The following is an 18565-nucleotide window of genomic DNA, read 5'->3' as shown; positions in this document are numbered from 1 at the left end:
GTCAACTTAAAGACTGGCAGACGGTTGTTAAACTGGCTAATGCTCTGGCAGTCTTCTCACGAGGAAACTGACATATCATAGTTAACTGAGTCGATGATTTAACATTCCCGATCGAAGCTATCAACACAGACTGGCAGTAGGGGGTTTATGAAATGGCTGCCATCTCCATACAGCCCGGTCCCCCGCCAGCAATGGGGAGGCTCCGTGGGGTGGTGATGCAGGTTGCCCCCCTGGTATAAAACCCTCCAGCTCCATCTGGGCCCTCCTGAGCAGTTGGAGCATTCCCAGCCTCGCCTCGGGTGGAGGGATTGCGAGGGAAAGCAAACTACAATACACGCCTCTCTCTGTGTAGTTTTGTTTTTGTCGGGGAATATTTCGAGGCTCATCCCGTTCATCTTGGATCTTTCTACACAAACCGTTCTGGATAAAGGGGGGTTCTCTCGTTAGTCACTCGGGCTTCGTCCCTTCTCTTCCAGGCACTCTTGTGGAAACAAGTAAGTAGATGTGACTGTGTGGTTTGATCAGGAAGACGGACTCTGGGTTTTTGGGGGAAGTTGGGATCAGTTCGGGGGTCGGACTCCTGATTTTCAGAGGTTTGCTGAGGTTTTGATGTATTTTTGGCTGCAGAAGAAGGGCCTCCTGCAGCAGAGTGTGAAGCGATCTGAGGAAAGCCAAGAATAGCTGCTGAGAGCATCAGAGAGGCCTGTCAGCTGGGGCCATGGCTTTTTAAGGGAATCAGCAGCAGGCGTATCAGTTGCAGCTCCAGCAATGTGCCACATGGTGGCTGTCAATCAAAGCGCGGCGGGTCAGGGCGGGGGTGCAGGAGTATTTTTGGTCACTGCCATATCTGTCGCTCAGATGTTGGTCTGTAAATACCAGCAGGGCAGGTCCGGTTCTGAAGCAGGGTTCCCCTCATTGATCCATGTTGTTATTGGATCAGAACCGAGGCTGCGATCGATCTGAGCCCAGATCAGCGAAGCAGCAGGCGTCCTGATGAAGGTGGAGGAGCTGAGTCACAACTTTTAGTCTGATAGTCCTCATGGGGATCGTTGGCCTTAGTGATTAGACAGTCCCTGAGCAAGACCCTTAACCCTTTAAAGTCTGAACCATGAAATGATTGACAGAACATTCACATTTTTCAATAGGAGAATGTCATTGAGTTTAATTAGATCATTTATTTGCATCAAATTGGAGACATTACACAATTCTGTATAATCTTTTATACATTTTCTGTTCACTGTGTAAATATTTAAGTCAGTGTTTCAACAACAAAAGCATCACACTGATGAGGCAAAGTCTCAAAAACTCATGGATCCAATGTGCTGCCCTGGGCTTTAAAGGATTAAACACGGAGGGTTCATTTCTCCACTGGGAGAAAATAAAGGGATTTAATTTTTCATAATTAAAAATGAATAAGTCAACTGCTCCTCTGATCCAGGTTCTGATGGTTAACCTCACCTGGAGACCTGGAAGAACTCAGACTGGTTCTGGTATCAGCAGCAGGTCCAGAACTGAACCTGAACTTTCTGCAGGTTTATAGGAGATACTGATTCTGTGCCTCTAATGTTTGGAGATCAGATGAAGAGGAACCTTCTGGGATTTCGGTCCCACACAAAGATAGAAATATGTCACCCAGAGCCGCATGAGGTTATTTTAGTAAACAGAGCTTTGGTCCTGATGCCGACAGGCTGCATCTCGCTTTTATTAATGAGGAAACTTTTTTAAGATATGAATTTGATAAAAACTGTTTTTCTATGTATTTCTGTTTAACCCTTTAAAGCCCGATCCAAGAATAAACCAAAACAAAAAATTACTTTTTTTGGTTTGAAGTCCTTATTTGGCCTTTTAACAAAATATGTAAAAAGAAAAAACAGAAATAAATTTTTGATATTAATATTTTATTACTATGTGATGAGTCAAGATTATTTTTTGTGTAGTCTTCTGCCCTCTGTTATCAGGTATATCTGATTGTGTACAATAGGATTTAGAGCAAAGTTTTTACCATTAAATTATGCAAAAGGTGTCAGACGCAAAACATTTCAGAAACCGTATGTATCAAATATGATACATTTGGCATTAAAGGGTTAATTGTTTAAAGTTTCATATTAAAGGAAACTTTGAGGTTTTATTTCTAGAGGAACAGAAAGTCAGAAGATCCTGGACTTTCATTTATCGTAACTGTAATAAAATACTGCTGTCGGTTTATTTCTGTTTTTATTTTATTTTTTAAGTTTAACTACAATAGTTGTTTTTTTATTCTAATTGAAATAAATAGAGATTAAAGGGAAAATTTTTTTTATATTTTAAACTACTGAGGCAGTAACTGTAATAATGAGGCAGTAATTGTAGTAATGAGGCAGTAGTTGTAGTACTGAGGCAGTAGCTGTAGTACTGAGGCAGTAACTGTAGTACTGAGGCAGTAATTGTAGTAATGAGGCAGTAGCTGTAGTAATGAGGCAGTAGTTGTAGTACTGAGGCAGTAGCTGTAATAATGAGGCAGTAGCTGTAATAATGAGGCAGTAATTGTAGTACTGAGGCAGTAGCTGTAGTACTGAGGCAGTAGTTGTAGTACTAAGGCAGTAGCTGTAGTACTGAGGCAGTAGCTGTAGTACTGAGGCAGTAACTGTAGTACTGAGGCAGTAATTGTAGTAATGAGGCAGTAGCTGTAGTAATGAGGCAGTAATTGTAGTACTGAGGCAGTAGCTGTAGTACTGAGGCAGTAGTTGTAGTACTAAGGCAGTAGCTGTAGTACTGAGGCAGTAGCTGTAGTAATGAGGCAGTAACTGTAATAATGAGGCAGAAATTGTAGTAATGAGGCAGTAGTTGTAGTACTGAGGCAGTAGCTGTAGTAATGAGGCAGTAACTGTAATAATGAGGCAGAAATTGTAGTACTGAGGCAGTAACTGTAGTACTAAGGCAGTAGCTGTAGTAATGAGGCAGTAACTGTAGTACTGAGGCTGTAGCTGTAGTAATGAGGCAGTAACCGTAATAATGAGGCAGTGATTGTAGTACTGAGGCTGTGATTATAGTAATGAGGCAGTAGTTGTAATAATGAGGCAGTAGCTGTAATAATGAGGCAGTGATTGTAGTACTGAGGCAGTAATTTTAGTAATGAGGCAGTAGTTGTAGTACTGAGGCAGTAATTGTAGTACTGAGGCAGTAACTGTAATAATGAGGCAGAAATTGTAGTAATGAGGCAGTAATTTTAGTAATGAGGCAGTAGTTGTAGTAATGAGGCAGTAGTTGTAATAATGAGGCAGTAGCTGTAGTAATGAGGCAGTAGCTGTAGTAATGAGGCAGTAACTGTAGTACTGAGGCAGTAGCTGTAGTAATGAGGCAGTAACCGTAATAATGAGGCAGTGATTGTAGTAATGAGGCAGTAATTGTAGTACTGAGGCAGTAGCTGTAGTAATGAGGCAGTAACCGTAATAATGAGGCAGTGATTGTAGTACTGAGGCTGTGATTGTAGTAATGAGGCAGTAGTTGTAATAATGAGGCAGTAGCTGTAATAATGAGGCAGTGATTGTAGTACTGAGGCAGTAATTTTAGTAATGAGGCAGTAGTTGTAGTACTGAGGCAGTAATTGTAGTACTGAGGCAGTAACTGTAATAATGAGGCAGAAATTGTAGTAATGAGGCAGTAATTTTAGTAATGAGGCAGTAGTTGTAGTAATGAGGCAGTAGCTGTAGTAATGAGGCAGTAGCTGTAGTAATGAGGCAGTAACTGTAGTACTGAGGCAGTAGCTGTAGTAATGAGGCAGTAACCGTAATAATGAGGCAGTGATTGTAGTAATGAGGCAGTAATTGTAGTACTGAGGCAGTAGCTGTAGTAATGAGGCAGTAACCATAATAATGAGGCAGTGATTGTAGTACTGAGGCTGTGATTGTAGTAATGAGGCAGTAGTTGTAATAATGAGGCAGTAGCTGTAATAATGAGGCAGTGATTGTAGTACTGAGGCAGTAATTTTAGTACTGAGGCAGTAGTTGTAGTACTGAGGCAGTAGCTGTAGTACTGAGGCAGTAACTGTAATAATTCAATTCAATTCAATTCAGTTTATTTATATAGCGCCAAATTCACAACACATGTCATCTCAAGGCACTTTCCAGTTCACCAGATCATACAGTCAAATTGATACAGTTTTCTATCTAAGGAAAACCAGTTGATTGCATCGACTCATTGACTCAAATACAATCCCTCACACTAAGCATCCTTGTAGCGACAGTGGAGAGGAAAAACTCCCTTTGAACAGGAAGACACCTCCAGCAGAACCAGGCTCAGTGTGAGCGGCCATCTGCTGAGGCCGACTGGCGTTCAAGGAGACGGACGCAGAGACACAAAAAGCAGCAGTAAAAGGCGGCCCCGTCCAGGAAACACACAGCCAGGCAGACGAGCTCCGAGCCAGCTCCCATGCCAGAGGACGAAGAGAGCACATCCAGTTAGTCACAGTCAGAGAAACAGGACTACACTGGAAAACAGGCCGATCTCCAACATCTAGAAACAAAGGTGTTGATGGCAGCAGCACATCTGATGTTTCTTTCCAGGATGGAGTCACAGCCAAACAGGAACAGACGAGGCAAAGCTACTCTGAGGCAGTGATTGTAGTACTGAGGCAGTAGCCGTAGTACTGAAGCAGTAACTGTGGTACTGAGGCAGTAATTGTAGTACTGAGGCAGTAGCTGTAGTACTGAGGCAGTAACTGTAGTATTGAGGCAGTAATTGTAGTACTGAGGCAGTAGCTGTAGTACTGAGGCAGTAGCTGTAGTACTGAGGCAGTAACTGTAGTAATGAGGCAGTAACTGTAGTACTGAGGCAGTAGCTGTAGTACTGAGGCAGTAGCTGTAGTACTGAGGCAGTAACTGTAGTAATGAGGCAGTAACTGTAGTACTGAGGCAGTAGCTGTAGTACTGAGGCAGTAACTGTAGTACTGAGGCAGTAACTGTAGTACTGAGGCAGTAACTGTAGTACTGAGGCAGTAGCTGTAGTACTGAGGCAGTAACTGTAGTACTGAGGCAGTAGCTGTAGTACTGAGGCAGTAACTGTAGTACTGAGGCAGTAACTGTAGTACTGAGGCAGTAGCTGTAGTACTGAGGCAGTAACTGTAGTAATGAGGCAGTGATTGTAGTACTGAGGCAGTAACTGTAGTAATGAGGCAGTGATTGTAGTACTGAGGCAGTAACTGTAGTAATGAGGCAGTGATTGTAGTACTGAGGCAGTAGCTGTAGTACTGAGGCAGTAGCTGTAGTACTGAGGCAGTAACTGTAGTAATGAGGCAGTGATTGTAGTACTGAGGCAGTAGCTGTAGTACTGAGGCAGTAGCTGTAGTACTGAGGCAGTAACTGTAGTACTGAGGCAGTAACTGTAGTACTGAGGCAGTAGCTGTAGTACTGAGGCAGTAATTGTAGTACTGAGGCAGTAGCTGTAGTACTGAGGCAGTAGCTGTAGTACTGAGGCAGTAACTGTAGTACTGAGGCAGTAACTGTAGTACTGAGGCAGTAACTGTAGTAATGAGGCAGTAACTGTAGTACTGAGGCAGTAGCTGTAGTACTGAGGCAGTAGCTGTAGTACTGAGGCAGTAACTGTAGTACTGAGGCAGTAATTGTAGTACTGAGGCAGTAGCTGTAGTACTGAGGCAGTAATTGTAGTACTGAGGCAGTAACTGTAGTAATGAGGCAGTGATTGTAGTACTGAGGCAGTAGCTGTAGTACTGAGGCAGTAGCTGTAGTACTGAGGCAGTAACTGTAGTACTGAGGCAGTAGCTGTAGTACTGAGGGAGTAGTTGTAGTACTGAGGCAGTAGCTGTAGTACTGAGGCAGTAGCTGTAGTACTTAGGCAGTAATTGAGCTGTGGTACGTGAAGCACCTGATGCTCACATATCATGAGCAGCAGCTGCAGCTTCATCATCTCTGTTTTTGCTGTTTTATGAATGAAAATGTATCCTATAAGTTTAACCATCTAGTTTTTCTAGATCTATGCTCTTACCTTCATCTCATGGATTTGGACGTTACAGGACTGGAAGCTGCCTTCAGTTTAAGGAACTTTTGTTGTTATTTAGTTGATTGCTGATGAAGGTTCTCAGTCATCCAGGTCATAGTCATTCCGTAAAAATTCAAAAAATATCCACTGGACTTGGTTTTCAAGATTTGAAGACGTTTCGCCACCTCTCCAGGAAGCTTTCTCAATTCAAATGTCATTTGAATTGAGAAATGTCATTCTTCAAATCTTGAAAACCAAGTCCAGTGGATATTTTTTGAATATTTAGTTGACTCTACATCATTCAAACAGGATCAGATCAAACCAGCAAGTTAATCAGCAGCTATTAATTCTATTTCTATGCAATAAATCTAATATTTTCCCCTGCAGAGTCTGAGGACTCATCATTGTTTCTAAGAAAAGTAGATATTTCATTGAATCTTTCCACCTATTTTAGGTTTTAGTTGATCTTATGATTTGATGAAGTTGTTTCTTCTGACTGGAAGGAATATGGTTGTTGTGACGCAGATTAAGAACAGGATGAGGATTAGGGTGATGGCATGGAGGCTCAAAGACTTTTGAAGCTTTAACAATTCAGCAGAAACTCAGTGAAAACAGGCAGCAAGCCAGTCAGCAAATATTAGGATTTGATGGCTGTCAGGCTACTGATTACTGAGGATATAAATCAGTACGGATTTTATTTTCAAATTCAGATAAAAACATTTTTCCAAAATATGTTGCGGTGCATGATGGGGTTTTTCATTTAAAGGCTAACGTTTCCCATCTTACGTCCATTGTTGCCAGGTTGGGATGTTTCCCAATCTGGCAGTTTAGGATGTCCGTCTATGGGTAAAAAATGTTTTTCTTTAGATTTGTAGCCTAAGAGATCAATAGACTTTGGTTCAAATGTGGTGAGATTTCGTATATTCAGGCGGTTTATGAACATTTTGTGGGCAGGAAAACATGAGTCAGCGACATCTGGGAACCGACTGCATTCTAGAAGTCTAGGTGATGGTTGCCATGTGATGCTTGAAGATAGATTGGTTCCAATCCACAATGTGGATTCGTATTGTGTTTCTATTGTTTATATATATATATATATATATATATATATATATGGTAACACACTGTTTACACCCCAACCACTTTTTGCTCCTTTTGGCACCTTCTTTTTGACTATTGAGCTGATGTGACACATGGATTTCTTCAGTTTATCTCATCTGTTTCTGAAGCTAAAGCTTGTGTGTATTCAAAGGAAAACGCAGAGAATGGAAATTTAAAGTGAATCCTTCCTATTGCTGCACATATTCCCCCATTAGTATTTAAATCAACAGCAAACATGACCAACAACTGAAGGGAATTTAGGAAACAAAGGAGGGAAATATTTTCCAATCATAGTTTAATAATCAAATGTAGCAAACTGTGAAAAATAAGATATTCTATAGAGGATGATCTACATTAACAGGAGAATCTGATATTTCTGCATCTAAAGAACAGAAACATCAGATTCAGAAATACTTTAATAATCCCAGAGGTAAATAACTTTTGTTACACGCTCCAGATGCAAAAAAATTAAATATATACACAACAACATTTGGCCTCCTTAAAGGGATAGTTCGGGATTTTTGACATGAATCTGTATGGCATCCCCATCACCAGTGTCATGCAATCACACTGACTTACCCCTGGCAGCATCCTGTGAGCAGAGTTATCGTCCAGCTTTGGTCAAGCCGAAAGTAGTCCGGCAGGTTTGCTAGACCCAGCGAAATAAAACGTTTCTCTTCCCAAAACATTATGTGTTCAAAAGAGCGATATTTTTGCATCCCAAAAACATTGTAGTGGAAAAAGTCACACGTCGTTATCACTTGGTCCTATTTTCTCTCTGTTCGTATCAGTGCGCGCCGTCATTCTGACAGCGAGCTCAACAACAGCCAGATGCATGTCTCGCTCCGCCTAGCTCCTAGCTAGGAGCTAGGCGGAGCGAGACATGCATCTGGCTGTTGTCAGGTTAGTAGGCCCTAGCTGTCAGGTCATGGTGTCGCGCGCACTGATACGAACAGAGAGAAAATAGGACCAAGTGATAACGACGTGCGACTTTTTCCACTACAATGTTTTTGGGATGCAAAAATATCGCTCTTTTGAACACATAATGTTTTGGGAAGAGAAACGTTTTATTTCGCTGGGTCTAGCAAACCTGCCGGACTACTTTCGGCTTGACCAAAGCTGGACGAGAACTCTGCTCACAGGATGCTGCCAGGGGTAAGTCAGTGTGATTGCATGACACTGGTGATGGGGATGCCATACAGATTCATGTCAAAAATCCCGAACTATCCCTTTAAGGATTTCACTTTAAAATCAGCTTCTTTCCATTTGCTAAAGTATGAGGGAGATCTGGCGGCATCTGCTGGTTGCCTATGGTAACGATAACTAAAGATGTTAAAGGTGTTATTATTATTTCCTGTTTTCTCTGGATGTTTTTCTCCTGATGACGCTCTCTAAATGTCTTCCTCTCTGTTCCAGGGTGCCGACCAACATGTCAACACAAGCACCAACGTTCACACAGCCGCTAAAGAGCGTCGTGGCACTGGAGGGTAGTGCCGCCACGTTCGAGGCTCAGATCAGTGGTAAGAAGCATCATCATGGCGCAGGTCCCAGACTGATGGGCCCCAGGTTCCACTGGTCATTCTTAAAAGCTACAAGCTAAATATGTTGAAAAATAAAGCTAACAGAGTGATCAAAAACAATAAAGTGATAATGTCTTAAAGTGTGAATATTTTCTCATCAATAGTTAATAAAATCTGAAATATTTGGAAATGTTTTTACTTTCTAAAAAATAAGCCAGTTTAGCTACTGATTCAAATTCATCATCGATATACCTGCTACTTAGACTTTACTTTTATTTAAGTTCAACTAAATAAAGATAAAATTTCCAAATTTTTGAAAGTTCATTCCAGTTTGATCTCTAATAAAACATGAGAATTTATTCAGTAAAGTTTCTGCTGCTGACTCTTGGTCCTTCTCCTCTGCAGGTTCTCCAGTTCCTGAGGTGAGCTGGTTCCGTGATGGCCAGGTTCTTTCCGCCGCAGCTCTACCCGGCGTCCAGATCTCGTTCAGCGATGGCCGCGCTGTTCTGAGGATCCCCGCGGTGACCGCCGCACACAGCGGACGCTTCTCTGTCAGAGCTACCAATGGCGCCGGGCAAGCAACCAGCACCGCTGAGCTACTGGTTACAGGTGGGACTGGAAGGAAAATCTGCTCCAGCACTATTTCTTATAAATCCACCATTTAGCATCTTCAGAATGATCTGCAGCAAAATAAAGCTTGTTAATTTTCAGCAAAATCTAAGGAACGCATTTTACATTTGAACAGTTTAGCCATTCCAAAATTCCCCACTTTCCCTAATGGGTCCTTGGCTGGTCCATTACTGGTCCATTGTTGGTCCTTGGCTGGTTCCCTGGTTGGTCCTTGACTGGTCCTTGGTTGGCCCTTGATTAGTCCTTGGCTGGCCTTTGACTGGTCCTTGGCTGGTTCCCTGACTAATCCTTGACTGGTCCTTGGCTGGTTCCCTGACTAATCCTTGATTGGTCCTTGGCGGGTTCACTGGCTGAGCCTTGGCTGCAAATTGGCTGGCCCTTGACTAGTACCTGGCTGGCCCTTGGCTGGTTCCCTGGTTGGTCCTTGGTTGGCCCTTGACTAGTCCTTGGCCGGTCCTTGACTGGCCCCCTACAATTCCTTTTTAAACATCAATCTTTGCACTAAAAAATATTCTGTCATGATTTGTGGACATTAAGAAAGAGAAGCGCCATCTCCTGGTCAGACCTTGTAATTCAGTGAAAGGGTGGAGTCAGAGTAAAGAAATATGCACGCCCAGGAGAAGGCCAGTGGCTGGAAGTTTGAGGGGATTTTGCTTGGAGTTGCAGGGGAGGGGGCTGCCGTTTGGCTGGCATTTGACTGGGAAGGGTCATTTTGAATGGATGCTGCTGTAAGTGAAGTGTAAAGCTGGCCTCTCTCAGTGTTTTCACAGTGTTTTTTTTTGTTTTGCTGCAGCGGAGACAGCACCTCCCACCTTCCTTCAAAGGCTGCAGACCTCCACCGTGAGGCAGGGCAGCCAGGTGAGACTGAACGTCAGAGTCACAGGGATCCCCACTCCTGTAGTGAAGTTCTACAGGGAGGGAGCCGAAATCCAGAGCTCTGCAGACTTCCAGATCCTGCAGGACGGAGACCTTTACAGTCTGCTGATCGCCGAGGCCTTCCCAGAGGATTCTGGGACGTACTCTGCGACAGCCACCAACAGCAGTGGACGGGCCACGTCCACCTGTGAACTGCTGGTCCAAGGTGAGCTCTGTTCGCTTCTACGGGTTCCAACTGCTGCTGATGTGATCAGAACCTAAACCGAATGTTTGTGTTCAGGTGAAGAACCGGTTCCAGCTAAGAAAACTAAGACAGTGATTTCAGCCTCTCAGATTTCCCAGACAAGAATCACAAGAGTTGAAAAGGTAAGTCAGTCTACGGCAATAAGGTTATGTGGTCTGAACCGGGGGTTTCATCTCATTCCTCCTTAATTAATCCACATCTAATCTCTGTTATTCTGGTCTAATCTGCCCTGGGTTTGGTGTGTTTCTCCTCAGAAGATGGAATTTGAACTGACTCAGACTCTTGGTCACAAGACCCCACCCAGAGTTCCACCCAAACCTTCGTCAAAGTCTCCCACCCAGCCCTCGTTGGTCTCCAAGGTGACCGCAGGGCGCCAACAGTCGCCGTCGCCAGTCAGACACGTGAAGGCGCCAACGCCCTCACCCGTCAGGTGGGTGGAGCCTCCAGTCTGTGATGTCTACCTGAAGTAGCTCTGCTAACTGTTAGGAACAACCATGGAGCTCCATTAGTGAAGCTCCTCCCCTCTTGGTCTTCCTCTCCAGGCCGGTAAAATCTCCCGTCACCACGAGGAAACAGCCTGCCACCATCGCTGAGGTCCCCCCGCCATGGAAGAGGGGAGACGATGGGAAAGCAGTGTATCAGACATTCACAGAGATTAAAGAGGTGAGAATTACGTGTTTATTGGTGTTTCAACCAGATGGTTAAAGTATGAAACCTTTTTTAGCTGAATTTATGCCAGGATTCCTCTCCTGCTGCCTGGATTCCTTCATATCAGAACGCAGCCATTAAACCAACAACACTACAATTCTATTCAGTTTATTTCTATAGCTCCAATTCACATCATGTCATCTCAGGTCACTTTCCAGTTCACCAGATCATCCAGTCAGATTGATTCAAAGTTTTCTATCTAAGGAAAACCAGCTGATTGCATCGACTCATTGACTCTTCAGCAATCCCTCACACTAAGCATGCTTGTAGCGACAGTGGAGAGGAAAAACTCCCTTTGAACAGGAAGAAACCTCCTATTGTTACATAAAAACCTCCCTCTTTGAAACTTTTTCCATATTTTGGTTTCTATCCACATAATATCCAAACCTGGGAGTGGTTTAATTCCTGATGTTTCTCGTCTGAGATTCTGTATCTGTACGTCTATAGAAAAGGCTAATGTGTTTTCTGGAATAACAGGTTTTTAAGGTTTTGATGAAAGTGGGACACAGTTTATATAACAATAAGAGAAAATGCTAAAAAATTAGAAGCAGAAATTTAGAGCCATGAGATGATGAAACGTTGGTTCTTACTGCTGAAGAGCACCTACTTTCTAATTTATGACGACCAGCTTGTCTGATGTTAAACTGCAGCTGCTGTGAAACAAGCTGAACTAAAAATGAACCTCCTGCAGGGGCGGATTTAGGAAATTTGGGGCCCTAGGCAACTGCCTAGTATTGGCTTGGTGATTTAAGCCGTTTTTAGTATATCTTTATTGTGTCCTGTTTTGTCGTTTCTAATTTATTTTGAAGGCAGCTATTTTTTTATATCTTATGCCTAATATTCTATAATTCTTTGTTTTGTATTTTCTGACCTACATCTGTCCCATGAAGCTTCTGTCAAAACGGCTTTATTTTGTTTATCTCATCTGTGCTTTCTTTTTTCTCTGGTTCGTCGGCTTTTTTACTTTATATTTTTTTTATCAGTTTCTGAACGTCTGCTTTCACGTCATGATGGTTAGTCGATCTTTGTGTTTCTGGAAACCCTAACTCTCGTTTAGTTTGGACCATTTGTTATTTAGTAGTGTTTGCAGACTTACTCAAGATCAAACTGGAGATGAAAGAAGAAAACTTTGGGATTTTTTTTTATAATTAGCATAGCTAAAGAAACAAGCCTCACTATTAATTAGCAGCTTTCAAATGTATTCCTTGCAGCGTGGGAGCATGCATTGAGCCTATAGAGCCAAACGCTGCATCGGTGCGCGTGTCGTTTCTAGAAAGTCATGTGACCAATACAGGAGTTATTTAAAACTTACTGATGCATTAAACTGTGTTTAAAATCGTATCTGTCAACATAATGCATCTGCTAAAAAAAATGTCTCATCTTTTGCAGTTTATCATTAAAAGGATCCAGAATTTTGATTTTGGAGCCTAAAAGGAAAAGGACCGTTTCAGCCGTTGTCTTTTTATTTTAATTTTCTCGTTGTGTCATCCTTTTCCTCTCAGTTATCACTCATTTTATCCTTCCGTAAAAATTCAAAAAATATCCACTGGACTTGGTTTTCAAGATTTGAAGACGTTTCGCCACCTCTCCAGGAAGCTTTCTCAATTCAAATGTCTGGCTATGACCTGGATGACTGAGAACCTTCATCAGCACACTCATTTTATCTTTAAAGTTAATATCAAATGTACTCTTTATTTTTTTTTATATGATTTAAAATCCTAATCCAGCAGCATCCTCATTCACATTTTCCCCTAAAGTTTCATGTTATGATATTTGTTTATATTTGTTATTGGTTGCATCTAAAAAAACAAAAATATTTTCAATTTAAACACAGATATGAAATAATGCAATATAACCTATAATAATAATAATGATATCATTGTATTAGGTCGTCAAATAAATTCAGTTCAGTCTGTCGAATAAGTTGCCTGTAGTGCCTTTAAATGTCCAGCAGGTGTCAGTATTCTGTGAGACAGTATCAACGCAGAATCATAAAGTTTGGCTACAAGATGCCTCATTAACCATCACTAGTAGTAGTGATGGTTAATGTAATGGTTAATGTGATGGTTAAGTAGTAGTAGTAGTTAACTAGTTAACTATAGTTACCTAGTGATAGGAGTTGGACTTCATGTCAGTCCGTTTCTGCCATTTTCTGAGTTCTGCTGGTTCCCTCTCCAGGCAGAGGGAGGGGTAAAAGCTGGGGCGGTGGCCAAGGTGGTGGCCGCCGTCGACCTGGCTCGTATCCGTCGCCCCGTGCATGTGGAGGGCGGCCGAGCTGAAGAGTCGGAGGCTGTAGAGGCAGAAATGAGGCAGCAGGCGGGCGCTGTGACTGCAGATCAACACTATCAGATGGGGTGGATGTCAACCAGAGCGCAGGCTGGTCAAATGCTCACTGCTGCTCAGGAGTCCCACCTGCTCGTAAGGAAAAGATCAGCCAGAGATTCACCAAAATAAATGAATTCGTAAACAATGTGATACGGAACAATAAGCTGAGCTACGACAGACGTTAACGCTGATGTGTTGATCGCTTCAGATTCAGAGAGGAACAGAAATGGTCTCTGGGGTGGACACTGGACTCGCTCCATCTCCAGTTCCACAGTTCATGGTTTCTAAAGTTTCTGTCCCCAAACCAGAGTCTGTTGGGGAGGTAAGAGAGGCAGCATCAGGCAAGCAGTAGGACACTTAAACACATTGGTCACAACCATAACTGAAAGGTGGATCATTCAAATTCAGAAGAGTTAGTGGGTTCAGATTTGAATTCTTATCCTGGTTCTTTGGGGAGGATCCAGTTATTTTCGACCTGAACACTTTATGCTTCAGTCAACGTTTTAGCAAACAGGTGTTGGTTTCCCTCTAAAGCAGGGGGGGTGGGCAGTTCCATATCCTGAGGGCCGGTATTCTGCAACGTTTAGATCCATCCTTGGTCCAACATATCTGAATCAAATGGCTGAGTTACCTCCTCAGCATGCAGTCAGTTCCTCCAGAGTCCTCTCCATCATCTAATTACTTGATTCATGTGTATCGACACAAAGGCAAATCTAAAAGTTGCAGGAACTGGAATTGCCCACCCCTGCTTTTCTCCCCCCATCCCTGTATGGTGAGGCAGACTAAAATAGACCAAGCAGACTTAGTGCCCTGAAACCATGTTGACAGGCGTTTAGTTTTTACTGCTTGCCTGAGATGCAAAGCTGTTTTTAAGCTGGTTCTAGAGGTGTCTTTAACCAACGAAACCTCCGTTAACCTTCTCCTTCATTCTGCTCCTCACCTAATTCATTAATCGGAGACCAGATTTCCTTTTTACCCATAATTAATTCTGCTTTACCTAAAACTCCCCTGATTTTATTCGGTTGTTGCTCTAATCAAACTAACGTCCCAAACTGTGCTGTGTGAACAGGTCTTTATGCAGTAATTTCAATGAAGTTAAAAAACAATCCACTTTGTTTCCAAGTTTGAAGACGTTTCTCTTCCATCCAGGAAGATTTTTCAATTCCAAAAATCAGAAATAGCGTTTAGTTTCAGGCTTTATAGAGAAGACCAACAAAGCCTTTAGAAAACATGCAAATAGAAACAGATGAACGGGTCCCCCCCTTTGGAATGGGGGTCGTTTGGCTTCTTTGTTAGCCTGCAATGCCCCATACCTGACTGTGTCTCTGAAAAGGGGGTCGTTAGAGGGAATTGTTGGTCTGGCTGAACAGGCATTGTAAGTTTTTGGAAGCTGAAATCTGAGTCCCCCCCCCATGTTTAAGGTTGGTTTTTCTTTCTTAACATAGATGGCTTCCTTCACTCCCCTCTTAAACCTCCTGTCTTCTTTGTCCAAAATGTGAACATTCTGCCATGCGTCTGTGTAGAGGTTGTTTGGTTTCTCCAATATAAACATCAGAGCATTCCTCACTGCATTGACCTGCAGACACCACTCTGCTCAGATTGGATCTGGAGGTTTTATCCTTAGGATGAACTAGTCTCTGTTTAAGGGTCTGTTTGGTTTGAAATGTTCTGGGATTTTGTGTTTGGAGAAAATCCTCTACAGTTTTTCCAGAGACTCCAGTCTTACCTAGTCAGCCAGGCCAAGAATTCCCTTTAACGACTTTCCTTTCAGAGACATAGACAGGTATGGGCATTGCAGTCTAACAAAAGAAGCCGAATGACCCCCATTCCAAAGGGGCAGACCCGTTCATCTGTTTCTATTTGCATGTTTTCTAAACAAAAACCAGGCTTTGTTGAGCTGCTGGATAAAACCTGGAACTAAACGCTATTTACGACATTTTGAATTGAAAAAGCTTCCTGGATGGAAGAGAAAAGTCTTCAAACTTGGAAACAAAGTCTAGTGGATTGTTTTTTAACTTTTTTGGAATGACTGTGACCTGGATGACTGAGATTCTTCATCAGCTTCTTGATGCAGTCTAGTCTGATGACGGTGTGGCCTTTCCTCCTCTCTGGATTGGTCAGGTGTCCATCGCCGGCTCGGCTATCGCGTCTCTGCAGAAAGAGTTCTCCTCCTCCTCTTCTAGAAAGATCATCAAACCAGTCAAGTCTCCCAGTCCGTCTCTTAAAGCGGTTAAGACCAGCGAGACGCTGGGGTCCATCCCACCTCCGTTCAAAGACTCCACTGAGAAATCCCTCTCCGGCAGCCTCATACAGACGGGGGTGGCATACATGTTGGGCATGGAGAGGGAGTATGAGGACTGGAGAGCCAAGGTTGGTCCTGCCGCTCAGTGAGATGGATCTGAGCAGATCAAGAAAACCTGATGTGTAAAAGAAAGAATCAGCAGTTTGGTACCAGACAGCAGCTTTAAAGGAAGCTTTAGATCTTTGCTGTAATCTGTCCCGTTCTGTCACTCCTCCGGAGACAAAGTGGTTTGGTTTCCAGTTAGCGGGGAGGGAAGGAGCCACCACAGCCAACGGAGCCGGTCCTCCTCTTAGCAGTCTGGTTTTCTTGATTTCTGTGAAAAATCCAACAATAAATGTTCTTCTAATAAAAACCTTAACAAGCGTCTTTCTCAGCTCTATTGACAACCTCATCCTCACAGCTCCAGCCCATCCAGCAGCTTCCTCATCTTTCTTCTTCTCTTCATCACCTCTTGGGTGGGAACATCCCACTTCGTGTCCTGCGTGCTGCTTTGTCTTGTTTATGTTTTAGAAATAGGAATGAGAGCCGCTGAGGTCTAATAGATCTGACTCTGTGACAGGTGCAAGAGGCAGCAGCTGTACCTGCAGGTGACGCTGTCGTCCCGCCCACGCTGGTCTCTGTGAGTGCCTCCGTTCAGATCGTTCCCCGTATGAGCAGCTTGCCAGTGAACGGGGCGTCTCCTAAAGGTGCTGTGTTTTTTCCTGCAGGGCTTGAAGAACACGAACGTGACAGAGGGCGAGTCGGTGACCCTGGAATGCCAGATCAGCGGTCAGCCCGCCCCCGTCATCATGTGGTTCAGGGAGGACTACAAGATTGAGAGCTCCATTGACTTCCAGATCAGCTACACCGGCGGATTGGCTCGGCTGGTGATCCGTGAAGCCTTTGCAGAAGACAGCGGGCGCTTCACGTGCACCGCCACCAACGAGGCTGGAACCGTCAGCACCTCCTGCTACCTGCTGGTCCAGGGTCAGTTCACGCTGTGGCACCTTAGGAGGACATAAGTGTGCTTACTGGTGGGGATGTCAGGGTTTTAAATGGGTTACCAAGTCTCCAAACTACAAGAGTCTCTTTGGGGAGTTAGGGATTAGGGTGATGAATAGAGGCCCTCCAACTTTGTCCGAACAGCAGCAGAAAGCTGCTAAACCTGTTTAGTCAGCGATTATTGGAATAAATCACAACTTTTAAGCAAGTAAAATATCAATAAAGCTGCATTTGAGAAAAATGTTTCTCATTTTGTGGGTTGAAAGCTGCTCTTCTGTTCTTCCTGCAGTGTCTGAGGACATCGAGAGCAGGCAGGAGACGGTTTCCGTTGACATTTCCCAGACACAGTAAGTAGGGGATATTTTCTAGAGTTTCAGGGAATGAAGCGGTGGTTCTTTAGGCTGAAGTCATTCTGATTGTGATCCACAGAGTCACAGAAGAAGTTAAAGAAGAGACCATGATGGAGGCAGAGCCAGACGCTCCTGCTGCTGCTCCCTTCTTCATTAAGACACCAGGTGTTCAAAAGCTGGTGGAAGGAGGAAGCATCGTGTTTATTTGTCAGGTGGGCGGAAACCCCAAACCTCAAATCGTGTGGAAGAAGAATGGCGTGCCGCTCACCACCGGATACAGGTACTGAAAAAAAGCCAACCTTCAACCACTGAGGCTAAGATCTAGTTAAACCCTCAGGTATGACAGGCCTGAACCGCCGACATTATAACCAGAGGCGGAGTCTGAACCTTTTTATAAGGGTGTCCAGGCAATAACCAATGTAGACTGAGGGGGGGCGGAAAGTAGATAGACACCAGAACCTCACAGTCAATCTACACTGTTCCAACAGGAAAATTAACAAGCAAAACATAAAACAAACTATACTTTCCTACAGCCTTTGTTAACAAATAGACACATATATTTAAACATCATTGCTGTCTAGATAAAAGCTATAATGGATAAAATTATTTCAGTTTTGGGCGAACATCTTTTCCATTGTCATTACTAACCTACTTTTATCAATAATTATTCTGCATAAAATTGATATTTACAGTACTAATATCTACATAAATTGATTATTTAATACGTTTTTATTAAAATTGTTATCTATAATTTAATTGAAGACTCCTAGATACCTTAACCACGTTGTTTTTGTTAAGTAATTGTTATTATATGAAAAAATTTTAATGTTTTGAATATTTCACTTGAGAGTATTACTGCTGCCACCGTCTGTATTAGAGGGAAAAAAACGGTAGGGGGGGCCAATGATTGGCTAAGGGTGGCCATGGCCACACCTGGCCCCCCATCTAGCTCCGCCCCTGATTATAGCTAGAATTGCCCTAACTACAGGATAAAAACCTTTACCCTCAAATTAACCCAGAAGCAGGAGCAGAAAATACTTTATTTATATTTCTGTTTTATTTTCCTTCAAAAGCAAAGACAAAAAGAAGCAAAGAGAAAATCTTATTTCCAATTTAAGGAGCTTAAATGACTCGAAAAACATTTTAAAATGATCTGATTTATATTTTTTTTTAAAAGAAGGTAGGAACTGAGAGTTTTAAATAAGAATTTAAGAACTTTTTCCACCATTTCTATGTTTTTTGGGATATAACCCAAGACCAAAAGTAAGCTGTTACTCTAAAATATGACTAGAACCAACTTTGTCAAACAATTACAAGATAAAAGATATAAATAAATGAGATTACACTCTAACTGCAGTTTTTCATTATAAATTTAAACTATACATTTTATACAGTAGCACAACAAAGCCTTGTTTTTGCTTAGAAAACATGCAAATTGAAACTAACAGGTCCACCCCTTTGGAATGGAAATCCATTGTATTGAAAAAGCTCAGTCGATTGTTATTAATATTCTTTTTTTGGAATGAGTATGACTTGGATGACTGAGAATCTTCAC

General features: G+C 42.7%; 1 protein-coding gene across 1 annotated transcript in view; it reads left to right on the top strand.

Moving 5' to 3' along the window:
* Window positions 1–339: 339 nt before the first annotated feature.
* The window catches only part of LOC119795836 (titin-like), a 166156-nt gene continuing 147930 nt past the window's right edge, over window positions 340–18565 (top strand). The window contains 14 exon segments of the mRNA XM_038304063.1: window positions 340–494; window positions 8491–8594; window positions 9000–9203; window positions 10018–10305; window positions 10381–10466; window positions 10599–10774; window positions 10887–11007; window positions 13231–13470; window positions 13586–13699; window positions 15499–15747; window positions 16239–16298; window positions 16387–16645; window positions 16950–17007; window positions 17090–17290. Of these exon segments, the coding sequence (XP_038159991.1) occupies window positions 8504–8594; window positions 9000–9203; window positions 10018–10305; window positions 10381–10466; window positions 10599–10774; window positions 10887–11007; window positions 13231–13470; window positions 13586–13699; window positions 15499–15747; window positions 16239–16298; window positions 16387–16645; window positions 16950–17007; window positions 17090–17290 (2147 nt within the window). The 5' untranslated portion in view covers window positions 340–494; window positions 8491–8503.

The sequence above is a fragment of the Cyprinodon tularosa genome, unplaced genomic scaffold (genome assembly GCF_016077235.1).
Source record: "Cyprinodon tularosa strain WSP-4 unplaced genomic scaffold, ASM1607723v1 ctg525, whole genome shotgun sequence".
NCBI lineage: Eukaryota > Metazoa > Chordata > Actinopteri > Cyprinodontiformes > Cyprinodontidae > Cyprinodon > Cyprinodon tularosa.
This window is presented reverse-complemented; position numbering and strand designations above follow the sequence as displayed.